Here is a 13,319-nt window from a genome sequence, read left to right as displayed (position 1 = left end):
ACAAAAGATGTCAATGAGAAAAAAAGTCCATGTTGCAAAGTCATCATGGAAAAGTACATTAGGAAATTGTTGGTAGAACTACAAATCAGTTCAATCATTCTGAAAAAGTAACTTAGAATTATGCACATGAAGTAATTATGGCCAAAAAAAAAAAGCATCACCAAGTACATTAAAAAGCATAGCTGAACAGTATGTTGCTCACAGGAAACACATTTAATTTACAAAGAAAACAAAAAAACCTACTAAACAAAAAGAATGGTCTCACATTTACTCTGTTACTGCCAAATCACCATAAATGAATGGACACATTAATGACATTAGGCAAAATTAAATTTAAACTAGAAAGCATTAAAAGAAATAAACATACTTTGATAAGTCATTCTAGACAAAGTGAAAATTTATTAATCTTAAGTATTTATCTGTATATATATCTATCTATCTACCTATATCTATATCTATATAATCCCACAGAAAAAATGACAGGCCACCAATTCAATGGACAAAGCAACTATTGATTTTGTTTTGGACCCAGAAAGAAAACTATAGTTCAATATTGTTAATGAAGAGCAACACAGAAGTACTAAGGCAAAATACTCCCAAATAGATTGTAGGAGAACATTTTTTAAAGTATATATTTGAAACCACAAACTATGATATCTAATTGCAGTGAAAGCATTCCAATTAACCATAGTCATTCAATAAATATCTGCTATTCTTAGCCTATTCAACATGATTTTAAAAATCTGAAGAAAAAGGCATGAAAATGAAATTAAAGCATTTTTATTTGAACTCAACTTGAGGCAGCATGATGTAGTGAATAAAGAACTGGCCACTGAGTCAGGAAGGCTTCTGTTCAACTTATGAATCTGACACAGTGACCCTGAGCAATAAATACATCACAGGCGATGTCCCCACCAAGCCTGTGCAACTATAGTGGTAGCTTTCATCCCACAGATGGTATGCGGGGTCCAACAACCAGTTAGAAGATTACAGGGGACCCTTTGTTGGCACTAGGTACAGGACTCTGCTTAATTGCCTGCAGTTGGTTTTGGCTTACAATCCCAGGGAAAGGAGGCACTTATAGCTTCAAGGGAACAGGGACCTTGAAAGAACTGAAAATTTATAGCACCCCACCCCCCTCGAACTAGCTCTGAAAAAACAACAACAACAACAAAAAACAACAGCAAGAAAAGCCTGAAGTTTCAGACAATGTTTCTTCCACCCTGGGAGCAGAGCTCAACTTTAACATAAAATTAAAAGTCAAGAAATGGGATGGGGAAAAAAAACAGCCGCCAAAAAAAAAGAACCTCATCATATAAAGTTATTATGGTGATAAGTCAGGATAAAAAAAACCCAGAAGACAACAATGAATTCAAAGCAATTGCATGCCAAGTATCAAAGAAAAATGTGAATTGGTGAAAGGTCCCAGCTCCCTCCAAAAAGAATTTTTGTAAGAGCTCAAAAAAATTGTTTTTAACTCAAAAAAGAGAGGCAGGAAAAAAAATTGGAAAAAGAAATGAATGATGCAAGAAAATCATGAAAAGAGTCAATAGCTTGGCAAAAGCACAACAATCCACTGAAGAACAGAATTTCTTAAAAAGTAGAAGTGTTCAAATAGAAAAGGAGGTACAAAATCTCAGTGAGGAAAATAATTTCCGGAAAATTAGAGTTGGGCAAGTGGAAGCTAATGACTTCATGAGACAGCAAGAAAAAATAAAGCAGGAGGCAGCCAAGTGGCCTAGTAAACTGAATGTCAGGCCTAGAGACAGGTAGTCTTGGGTTCTAAGTCACTTCAACCCATTGCCTAGCCCTAAATACTCTTTTGCCTTAGAACCAATGATATTGAATCTAAGACAGCAGGTAAGGTTTTTTTTTTTTTTAAGAAACAAAGAAACAAAATGAAATCAAAGGAATGAAAAACATAGAAAATGTGGAATCTTTCAATGGAAAAACAATTGATCTGGAGGAGAGATAATTTAAGAATTATTAGACTATCTGAAAATTATGATAAAAAAAATCCTAGACATCATATTTCAAGAAGTTATCAAGGAAACCACCCTCATATCCTAGAACCAGAAGATAAAATAGAAATTGTCAGAAATCACTGATAATCTCTAGAAGGAGATCCCAAAGTGAAAACTCCCAGGAATGAGATAGCCAAATTCCAGAATTTCCTGGTCAAAAAGAAAAGATTTCAAGCAGTCTAAAGGAAATAATTCAACTACTATGAAGTCACAGTTAGGATTCCAAAAGATTTAGAGGCTTCTGCATGAAAGAAAATAGGACATGAAATATGATATTCTAGTGGGGAAAGGAACGAGGATTACAGCCAAGAATAACCTACCTAGCAAAACTGATTAGTCCTTCAGGAAGAAAAATGGATATTTAATGAAATAGAGCATTCCTGATTTTTAAAAAAAGCTGAATAGAAAATCTAGCCTTCAAATACAAGACTTAAGAGAAGCATAAAAAGCATAAACATAAGGTATTCAAAAATGGTAAACTTTTTACATGGGAAGATGATACTCATTGGAGTAGTTAGAAGGAGTATACAGAGACAGAGGAAATTGGGTATTGTTGACTATTTTGGAATTCTTTTTTAAAAAATTAAAGGATGAGAAAAAAGGATGCACTCAGAGAAAGGGAAAAGGAAGTACGATGGGATACAAAAGAAGTATAAAAGAAAGAGCTTTTACAGTGGAGGGGAAGATGGAGTAGAGGACAATGCCTGAACTTTATTTTCATTGGAACTGGCTCAAAGAGGAAAGAATATACATACTCAGTTGGGTTTGGAAGTCTGTCTTGCTCTAAAGGGAATTAGGAGAGGAAAGGGATAAGAGAAAGGGAGGAGGTGTGCTGAAAGAAGGGAGGGCAGATTGGGGGAGGTGGTATACAGAAATATAATATTTCAGAGGAGGGTAAAGGTAAAAGGGGGAAGAGAGAGGAGAGAGAGAGAGAGAGAGAGAGAGAGAGAGAGAGAGAGAGAGAGAGAGAGAGAGAGAGAGAGAGAGAGAGAGAGAGAGAGAGAGAGAGAGAGAGAGAGATGGAAAAAAGGGGGCAGGAAATAGGACAGAAGGAGGAAATACACAAAGGTAGGCCTCAAAATTAAGAAGGTGAATGGGATGAACTCACCCATAAAATACAAGTGGATAGCAGATTGTATTAAAAACCAGAATCTAACAATGTTGTTTAAAAGAAACACACTTGGAGCAGAGTGATGCATAGAATAAAGTAAGAGGATGGAGCAGAATCTATTATGCTTCAATTGAAGTTAAAAAAAAAAAAAGCAGGGGTAGCAATCATGATCTCAGACAAAGTAAAGGTAAAACTTGATCTAATTAAAAGAGTTAAGGAGAGAAATTACATTTTGCTAAAAGATACTAAAGACAAGGAAGCAGCCTCAATAATCAACAGATTATATACCAAATGGTATATAATATATATATTACATATATATTATATATATAATACCAAATGGTAAAACATCCAAATTTTTAAAGGAAAAGTTAAATGAGTTACAGAAGGAAATAGTAAAATATACTAATTGAGGACCTCTCTCCCCTTTGAGAACTAGTTAATAAATCTAACCAAAAATTAAATAAGAAAGGAGTTAAGGAGATAAATAGGATTTTTAAAAAAATTACATGTAAAAGACCTCTGGAGCAAACTGAATGGGAACGAAAGGAATATGCCTTTTGTCAGAAGTATACAGTACCAGGGGCAGCTGAGTAACTCAGTGGATTGAGAGCCAGGCCTAGAGACGGGAGGTCCTAGGTTCAAATCTGGCCTCAGACACTTCCCAGCTGTGTGACCCTGGGCAAGTCACTTAACCCCCATTGCCTAGCCCTTACCTCTCTTCTGCCTTGGAGCCAACTCCAAGACGGAAGGTAAGGGTTTATTAAAAAAAAAAGAAAAAAAGAAGTATATGGTACCAACACAAAAACTAATCATGTATTAGTGCATAAGAACCTCACAACCAACAGCAGAAAAGCAGATATATAAAATGCATCCTTTTCAGCTCATAATGTAATAAAAATTTCATTCAACAAAGGGTCATGGAAACATAGAATAAAAATTAATTGGAAACTATATAATCTAAATCTAAAGAATGAATAATAGGTCAAAGAACAAATTATAGGAAAAAGCAATAATTTCATTATAGAGAATGACAACAATACACAGTATTGACTCCAAGACGGAAGGTAAGGGTTTAAAAAAAAAAATATATATATATATATATAAGAATCTGTACAAAAATGCATCCTTTTTATATTTGTAGCAAAAACCTGGAAACAGTCTCTATGTCCAATGACATTAATGTACTGATGTGAAGGAATACTATAAGACTACAAAGCATATGAGGAAAAGTGGGGAAAAATACATCAAATAATAGAAAGAGCTCATATGCACCTGAACTTTATAAATCATTGACCATACAACCATATTTAAAAGGCAAAAAAACCCCAAAGTAGCAGAATTTTAAACAAAAAAGCATTTTCTACTTGCATGTTGTTTTTTAATTCATTTGGTTTCAACTTTCTTAAATGCTAACGACATAAGTAAAATATTCTTTATCTTTTGTTTATTTAACTGTTTTAAAGTATGTATCAAGTTTACTATAATTTAAAAACAAAACTAAAAACAGAATGGCAAGAATCTGAGTAGTTTAAAAACTGAGTCAAAGATGATTCCGAGGTTCTAGGTTTGGAAGATGGTACAAGACTGATGGGTAATATTTAAGAAAGAAAGCAATACTTCTTACCTAGCAAACATTGGGGATTGTCAGCTTTCCGAACCCTCACAGACCAATGTGGAGCTTGAATAGGATCCAGATCCCTAAAAACACACAAATACTCTAATAATGATAATTTTAAGAGTTCTAAAAATATAACCAAATTCAGTTTGGTAACACATAAAGTAGAAAAAAGAGCATGCCAAAATCTCCTTAACTTCATTATTAATATGATATATAAAATATATACCATTTGGCCATGGAAAAGGAAAAGATTATGGCTCACAAACATACTTAATCCACAGGTTAAAAATGGTATAATAAAATATAGTGGAATCATTATGATTAATTAGTGTTGGACTTGAAATCTGAAAGACTTTGTTTCAAATCCTATTTCTAACCCTAGCTGATCATAGGCAAATGACTTAATATTTCTGAACTTCAAGGAACTCTCTGAGAAACTCTCTTAAGTTTTAGAGGGTTTTGAATTTACATCTATCTAGTGTAAAAATTAAATTATAATCTCTAATAATATTATATTTTATGAGGTTTATTAAAGATCATTAGAAATAAAGGAATAAAGAGGATACAAAATAAAAACCACATGTTAATCATTTTCAAAATTTCCCCACCTTACCACCATCACTGCTCATGCTACATCATGCAAGAAGAGAGGACGTGGGAGGCGTTAATACCAGTTAAATACAAATAATGTGATCTTGCCAATGTAGAGATGCAGAGAGATTATAGGGAATTCTGGGAAATACCAATGACTTCTGGGGGATGAAGTCTAGGATTCAAAATCTCCATTTATACATTCCCCCCCAGACCTGTGGAAGACTAGTGTTTCCAGTGGGTCTTGAGCATCTTCTATTGAAACTGATTGACTGTATCCTATCACAATCATTGGAGATAATAATCCTTTGACAAGTGGATACTGTTTTTTGGGAACACTGAATTCCTGAATTTTTTCCCTTACTTTTCTTACTGCTTTTCTTTTCTTTTGATTGGAATATTTGATTTTTCCCCTTTTCTCATTTCTTGTACTTGAAGTATGTACAATCAAAAAAAATTTTTTCTGCACTAGGGTTTCCATATTGATAAAATCATAGGTCTTTGATATGATGATTGAAGAAAAAACTAACCCACCAGAGTAAGAGTTGTTAGTGGTACAATTATTTATTTGGATAATTGACATTATAACATTTTACGGTTTACAAAAAGTATTTTCATCCCAATAACCTGCTGAGATGGATTGTATTACATAACTGAGGAAACTGAAGCTCCTTCAGGTGAAATGAGTTGGTTACAGGCCCATGGCAGAGCTAGGATGTGAGTCTTCAGAATTGGAACACAAAAATTAATGTTCTTTGCACTACCACTAAATTTCCTTTGATAACTTATGTTAAGAATAACCAAAAAAGTAAAAAGTTAGACTATCAGGTCTGCCCAGTAACATCTAATTAGTCATATTTTTATATTGCTATCCATCAAAAGAACAATGTAAAAATTTGCAGAAGACAAAAAAGTATTCAACTTCTTCATACTTTAAGACACTAGAGTCCTTAAGACAAATTGTTTTGCTCTTTAAGCACACCATTCCTAAATAATTCCTCCCATAATTTCTTTTTATTAATTGAAAATTTTTTATTTATTAGTTAATTTCCTCCCATAATTTCAAGTGGTATCTACATCACTGGACTAGATGTTACATAGGTTTGGTCATATAATATCATAAATGTCTTGAAGCTATTCCAAAATATTCTACTAATTATGTCACTTGCTGATATTTTGTGCAATTTAGATTTTCTTTCAGGTAACTTTTTTTTAAACCCTTACCTTCTGTCTTGGAATCAATACTGTATATTCGTTCCAAAGCAGAGGAGTGGTAAGGGCTAGGCAATGGGGGTTAAGTGATTTGCCCAGGGTCACAGAGCCAGGATGTGTCTGAGGAGATTTGAACCCAAGACCTCCTGTCTCTGGGCCTTCCACTCAATTCACTGATCCACCTAGTTGCCCCTTCAGGTAATTTCTCTCCCAAAAATAAATTCAATTAGTATGAATAATTAATTTTTCATGTTCAACAGCTTTATGAAGGACTCTCTTTATGGTCACTCTCTCTATTAGTTTGTTCGCTCCAATTTCTCCCCACACTAGCAGGTCTGGCTTTCTAGAGAAAAACCTATTACCATGTAGTAAGATTCAAAATCTCTTAAGATCTTAGGGATAAGTCTGTAATAGGAAAATATACTCCATTCTATTACTTCTTGAGCCCCCAACCATTCACTTCCTTTTACATAAAACTCACCATGATACCAATAAATATTAAAAACAATTCTTTACATAACAACAAAGCAAAGTTAATTAAAGTTACTATATTATTGTCAAAATAGAAACAAAACAGGAATAATTAACATGTCACAGTTTTCTTAGTCATATAATACAATTCATCTCAGAGGGTTGTTGGGATGATTAACAATGTTATCTGGGTAACTGCATTGACTCGACCAATTTTTAAATGAAGATACTGATGAAAAAATGAACTGGCAAATATATATGGCAATTAATGTTACTTATAAAGTATTTAGTGTTTTATTTTAATTAATTAATAATCATTAATATGAACACACTTACGAGTAAACATCATTATCCACAATGATTCCTTCAGTAAGGTGAGGCCATGTAGTTGCTAAATGGAGCTCACTAAAATAAGCAAAAAAAGTCAACAATAAGGGCCATAATCAGTAACATCCTGAGAAAAGTAGAGTGGAAAAAAGCTTATAATAATCACAACCCACAATGTCCTTCCTCTTCCAATCATTGATAAGGGATCAAAATTCCACCATCTTTTCCTTTTGTAAAACATCTACTTCCTTTTTCCATTTTGTTTCCCCCTTCTGTCCACTTACTATTTACTGTTGTTACTATTATTTCTTTACCTCATCACAGATACATTCAAAAGAAAACAACTTTTAAGAAATTATTCCTTTCACTATTAATGAAAATAATATTGGTCACTCTACATAAATTCTTTAGTGATAAGTGGCCCATCCACTAGGCCCTCCTTTCCTAAGATTTTATTCAAGTATATAAAAACATTTATAAGAACTTCAAATCTATTTATGGCTAGTATAAAGCATTATCACTGAATGAGTATAGTGATTTCTTACATATTAAGTATTAACTTCTCAACAACCATAGACAATTCATTATAACCATCTCAGATCACTATTCCTAAAATATTATTCATTAAAATAGGTGAGTGTTACTCAGAGATAATCTAAAGATACTACTAATTTAAAAAAAATTGATTTGGGGCTATAACTTCAATGGTAAAAATAAATTCTTACCTAATAGGATCTTCACAGGCACCAAATGGTAACTTCCCAAATTCTAAGCCTCCAACTTCTCCTCCAATAATGGCATCTAAATCTGATTTTGACAAAACAATATATAGATACAGATATATAGATAGGAAATATAGCCAATTTAAGTCTTTAGAGGATAAATTTTCTATTTCTTCAAGATCTAACCTAAGATTATTTAGGTGCACAAGGCAACCTAAAATTAAAACCAGGCCTACATGTACATGAGGCTGTAGCCCTTTAAGAAAACCAAAATTTAAACTGTTTGAATTTGTGAAAAAAAGGCAAATCCAACAGCTTGATAATCAAAATAAGGAGGAAGAAGAGGAAGGCTTGGATATGGGAGAGTCAGATGGAGAAATTGTCAATCAGAAGGGCCTGCTCAGGCCAGGCTCACAGGACTGGGTGAGGGACAGCAGAGGATAGGCATAAAGTTCAGAGTCCTGGCCCAATAGCAAGAACAGCTGAGTATCAGATGTATGAGCTAGTCAAGGTTTGCCAGAGCATGGACCCCAAAAATTAAGCTACTATTCAACTAATCATTTATTCCATACCTTCTTTGAGACAATATAACTAAGTAGAAGAGTGCCAGTCTTAAAGAGTCAGGAAACTCAGTTCCAAGGTCTATTACTTATGTAATTCTGGGGAAATGGTTTAAATTCTGAACTTGGTTCTTCATCTCTAAAATGGGGTTAACACTTGTATTTACACTGGGATTTTTTAAAAATATATATAAAAAAGACTCAAAGAGAAAGCCTGGTGCTTGCTGTGAGAGAATCTTCCTTAGTGGAGGAGGTGTTCCAAGGACAAGTCTTTGGAATTCAGTTTCTTATCTGTAAAATGGTCAATGTATCATGCACAATAAAGCTGTCTGCTAGTCATCAGCAGATGTAGAGTTCAAGTCCCTTCACTGCCTTGGTGTACATGATAAGATAGTGGGAAAGAGCATGGAATTTTGAGGGTCAAATTCAAGCTTTTCTATTTATTATGTGACTTTAGGCAAAGCATCTAATTTCTGTAGATCTCAGTTTCATGAGATCTTTAAAGTCTCTTCCAGTTCTAGATCCTTTGAGTCTATTTACTATTTTGTTTTTGTTTCTTTTGAAGCATAAATTATTTCTTTGTATACTAAACTTTTTAAAGATCAAGGGTCCCTTTACAAAACAGAATATTTAGTTATATAGCACTTTCTAAGTAAACTACTACTGTGAATTGTAAACTTTAAATTACTCCACCCTACTTAGACCCTACTTTAGGGGAAGATAAAGTTGTAATCTCCTGATTGAACAATGAAGGTACTTATTTCTCACCTTCTTTGGTTAGATTTTCTCCAGGACTGTCCACTCTTTAGTTCTCATCTTCTCTGGTTAGATTATATCTTTTGAGCTACTTCACACTTCTTTGTTAAGTTCACCTTTTTTTAGTTACTGGACCTTTTTGTGATTAATTTAACTTTTATAGGTACTTAAACTTTAAATTACTCCACCCTACTTAGATCCTACTTTAGGGGAAGATAAAGTTGTAATCTCCTGATTGAACAATGAAGGTTCTTAGTTCTCACTTTATAGTGAAGCTAGAACTTTAAGCTAAGTCTATTTTTAGTATCTTAATACAAAAGATGTTAAGTACCTATAAAGGTTAAATTAATCACAAAAAGGTCAAGAAACTAACAAAAGGTGCACTTAACAAAGAAGTGTGAAGTAGCTCAAAAGATATAATCTAACCAGAGAAGGTGAGAACTAAAGAGTGGACAGTCCTGGAGAAAATCTAACCAAAGAAGGTGAGAAATAAGTACCTTCATTGTTCAATCAGGAGATTACAACTTTATCTTCCCCTAAAGTAGGGTCTAAGTAGGGTGGAGTAATTTAAAGTTTACAGAAGCAAAGGAAAGTCTGGGAAGTTAGGAAAAAGCATTTATTAAGTGTCTACAATGAGCAAGGCTCTATGGGGCTAAGTGCTTTATATGTTCTCATTTGTTCCTCACAACCACCCTAGGTGGTAAGTGCTATTATTTTTCCCATTTTGCAGTTGAGAAAACCGAGAGACAGAAATTAAATTATTTGCCCAGAGACCAGATAGCTAATAAATGTCTGAGGCTGAATTTGGACTTAGGTCTTCCTGACTCCAGGACTACTACTCTATCCATTGTGCCACTTAGCTGTCTCTAAAAAAAAAAAAACACTCTGCACATATTATTTCATTTTTAGAATATGTTTTATAAACAATTAGACCACAATTAACATACATCAATTTTTTCATTAGTTACAGAACTTCATATACAGTTTCTTTTCTATTACCAATGAACACTTTCTGTTTGAGAGTGTACAATATAATACAATTAGCTCAAAGAAAGCTTTTTCCACTGTAAAGGTAACTTTTTGTTTTGTCAGTTTTGTAATTTGGTTCAAAACCAAAGGTTTGGGAAGGTTGAGAGGGAATATGTCAACAAATCAACCTAAAGGCATAAGACAAATACTCTGAACACAAAAAGAACGCAACTCTTTTGAATATTTTCATCAAAAGAATGTATTTCTTTTAAAAAAAACACAGAAGTACAATTTGTAATTATATGAATTTCAAAAGATAAACTACTAAAATTAAAGCTTATTGTTCAGTTTTGAGACAGTCCAATTTGCTAAAAAATTTTTTTGATGATCATCTACACTCTAAATAATTAAAAATTATAAAGTCCTTAAATTAAGCTACTTGGTGCAGTAGATTTTATTAAAAAGGCAATTTATTCAATTTTCTTTACTTTTTAAGAATGATTATGTTAATAACTGGCACAATAACTAACAAGTTTCACAAAATGTGGATTTTTGAAGATATAGAAAAGGCACATTGTATATGAATAAAAATGGCAAAGTAAACTATTATTAGAATATAACTGTAGAAAAGTTTTCATGGACTTAAGATTTTTTTGTATTAAATTTTATTTCATTTTTTCCCCAATTACATGTAAAAACACTTCCAAAATTTTTCAAATATTGAGTCTTAAATTCTCTCTCTCTTCCTCCACACAACCACCCACCCCCTTAATATGATAAGCAATTTCATATAGATTTTACATGGGCAATCATGAAAATTTTTTTCCATATGTGGAAGAGGCATGCATGCAAAGGACAGAAGCTAGAGATTGATCAGCTGTCAGTCAAAGAAAAATTCCATTTGGAATGTTACCAGGAAAAGCAGTTTGGAGCCAAGCCAACAGTGACTGTTTTTCTGGTCTTTGGGCTTTCTAGCTGACTGAAGGAAGAAGCTGGGTTTATCTCTGGGACTTGGGATAATTAAGTTGGAGGTGACCTGGCTGATTTGAAGGCAGAATATGGACAATAGTCTATATATATCTCTCTCTGATGTGCTCTGTTTCATGCTAGTGACCGAAATGCCATTTCTCTCAATATCTTCCAACATAACTCACTGTAGATAATAGGGATATCCCACCCCTCTTACCTCCATCCTCCACCTTTGTCCTGTCTTCACCAAATAAACCCCTTGTTTGACAAAGAAGATTAAGAACTATTTCATTGAAACCTCACAGCTCACACTGAGTGACTTGAGGGAGACTGAAGGGAAGAGGGGAGGCTGAAAGGCTTCTGAAGAGGGAGGAAAACAGGAGGTGTAGAGAGAGGTAGTACACCATCAAATATACCCTCAAATATATTACACATATTAATCCTTTTGTAGAAGAAAAACTCAAAGAGAATTGCTTTGATTTGCATTTCTCTAACTGGTTAGTTGGTTGTTGTCTTTTATACTTGAAAAGGTTCAAATCGACACCATGATGTCAGGGTCAGTTTTCACACTGTCCAATTGAGTTTGTTCAAATCAATACGAGCTTGGAAGGCTCTACTATAGGTTGGGCACAAATAGAGTATGAACATTGATGGAAATATTTCCATATCTGCACAACTAATATTTAGTTTGAGCTACTATAGAGCATAACTTCCTTAATGTGGGCACATCATGCTAGGTGGTCCTGTGTATCTCCCATGTTTCACAATCATTACCGAAGTTCTTCAGAGACCTTGAGAGTGTCCTTATATCACTTCTGACCTCTGAGCTTTTGTGTTCTCTGAAATTTCTATAGAAGAGTCTCTTAGGCAAAAGTATGTTTGGCATTAAATCAAAGTGGCCAGCCCATTGGAGTTGTGCTCTCTGCTGCAGAGTTTAATGCTTGGCAGTTCAACTTAAGAAAGAACCTGTGTCCAGTACCTTATCTTGCCATATGTCCTTTCAGAATCTTAGTAAGGCAATTCAAATGGAAATGGTTCAGTTTTCTGGCATGGTACAGGTAGATTGTCCAGGTTTCACAGGCATTCAATAAGGTCAGTCCAATGGCTCTATTGACCTTCAGTTTGGTAGATGAACTGATACCTCTTCTCTCCCACACTTTCTTTCAAAGCCTCCAAAACTTTGAGAAGTACATGCATCAATTTCATCATCTATGAGGACATCTCAAGAAAGTATGTTGCCAAGTAAGTTAACTTCTCCACACTATTCAAATTTTTTCTATTTGATGTTCCCAATGGTTTCATGTATGGATTGTATGATGCTGGCTGGTAAAGAACCTCTATTTTCATGGTGTTAATGGTCAGGCAAAAAATATCAATCTATCCATATTCTATTGCACTGAATACACAATCATCTGTGAACAAAAAGTTGGCCACCAAATCTCCCTCTAGTTTTGTCTTGTGGTCTTTTCAAGTTAAATAGTTTATCATTAGTGTAGTAGCTGACCTTGATGCTGTTTTTGTCCCCATGGTAGGCATCCATAAAGTTAAAATAACATTCTAAAAAGCAGGGAACCACCACACAGCCCTGCTTCCTTCCACTGGGTGACTGGGAAAGTATGAAAGCATCATCCATTATCCAGAACCTGTGCAAGCATGCCATCATGAAACTGATATACAATACTAATAAACTTCTCAAGGCAATCATATTTCACCATGATCTTCTACAAACTCTCACAACTGATAGTATCAAAGACATCGGCCAGAATGACAAGTGTTGGGCACAGACCAGCTCCTGGCATTTTTCCTGGAGTTGTCAGGTAGTGAACACTATGATGATCATACCATGATCCTTTCTGAAGCTACACTGGCTCTTAGGTGGATGACTATCTTCCAGGGGAAGGATCAGTCAACAAAGGAGGACTCTGTAAGAATCTTACTGACTCAGATTTGGCACAATGACCAACCATAATTAGAAAAGATTATTAT

At 34.2% G+C, this 13,319-nt stretch overlaps 1 protein-coding gene and 1 long non-coding RNA gene across 4 annotated transcripts in view; one reads left to right on the top strand and one right to left on the bottom strand.

Moving 5' to 3' along the window:
• Nucleotides 1–13,319, bottom strand: part of RAB3GAP1 (RAB3 GTPase activating protein catalytic subunit 1) — a 102,356-nt gene that overhangs the window by 47,283 nt on the left and 41,754 nt on the right. For all 3 annotated transcript variants that reach the window (XM_056793766.1, XM_056793767.1, XM_056793768.1), the window contains 3 exons: nucleotides 8,083–8,164; nucleotides 7,367–7,435; nucleotides 4,763–4,836 (listed from right to left, as the gene is read on the bottom strand). In XM_056793766.1, coding sequence (XP_056649744.1) covers nucleotides 4,763–4,836; nucleotides 7,367–7,435; nucleotides 8,083–8,164 — 225 coding nt within the window. The remainder of the gene's footprint in view (nucleotides 1–4,762; nucleotides 4,837–7,366; nucleotides 7,436–8,082; nucleotides 8,165–13,319) is intronic.
• LOC130453686 (uncharacterized) overlaps nucleotides 2,282–13,319 on the top strand; it is a 51,834-nt gene continuing 40,796 nt past the window's right edge. Inside the window, exons 1-2 of the long non-coding RNA XR_008911170.1 lie at nucleotides 2,282–2,485; nucleotides 12,503–12,575. This is a non-coding gene — a long non-coding RNA (uncharacterized LOC130453686). The remainder of the gene's footprint in view (nucleotides 2,486–12,502; nucleotides 12,576–13,319) is intronic.

The sequence above is a fragment of the Monodelphis domestica genome, chromosome 4 (assembly GCF_027887165.1).
Source record: "Monodelphis domestica isolate mMonDom1 chromosome 4, mMonDom1.pri, whole genome shotgun sequence".
Taxonomy (NCBI): Eukaryota; Metazoa; Chordata; class Mammalia; order Didelphimorphia; family Didelphidae; genus Monodelphis; species Monodelphis domestica.
This window is presented reverse-complemented; position numbering and strand designations above follow the sequence as displayed.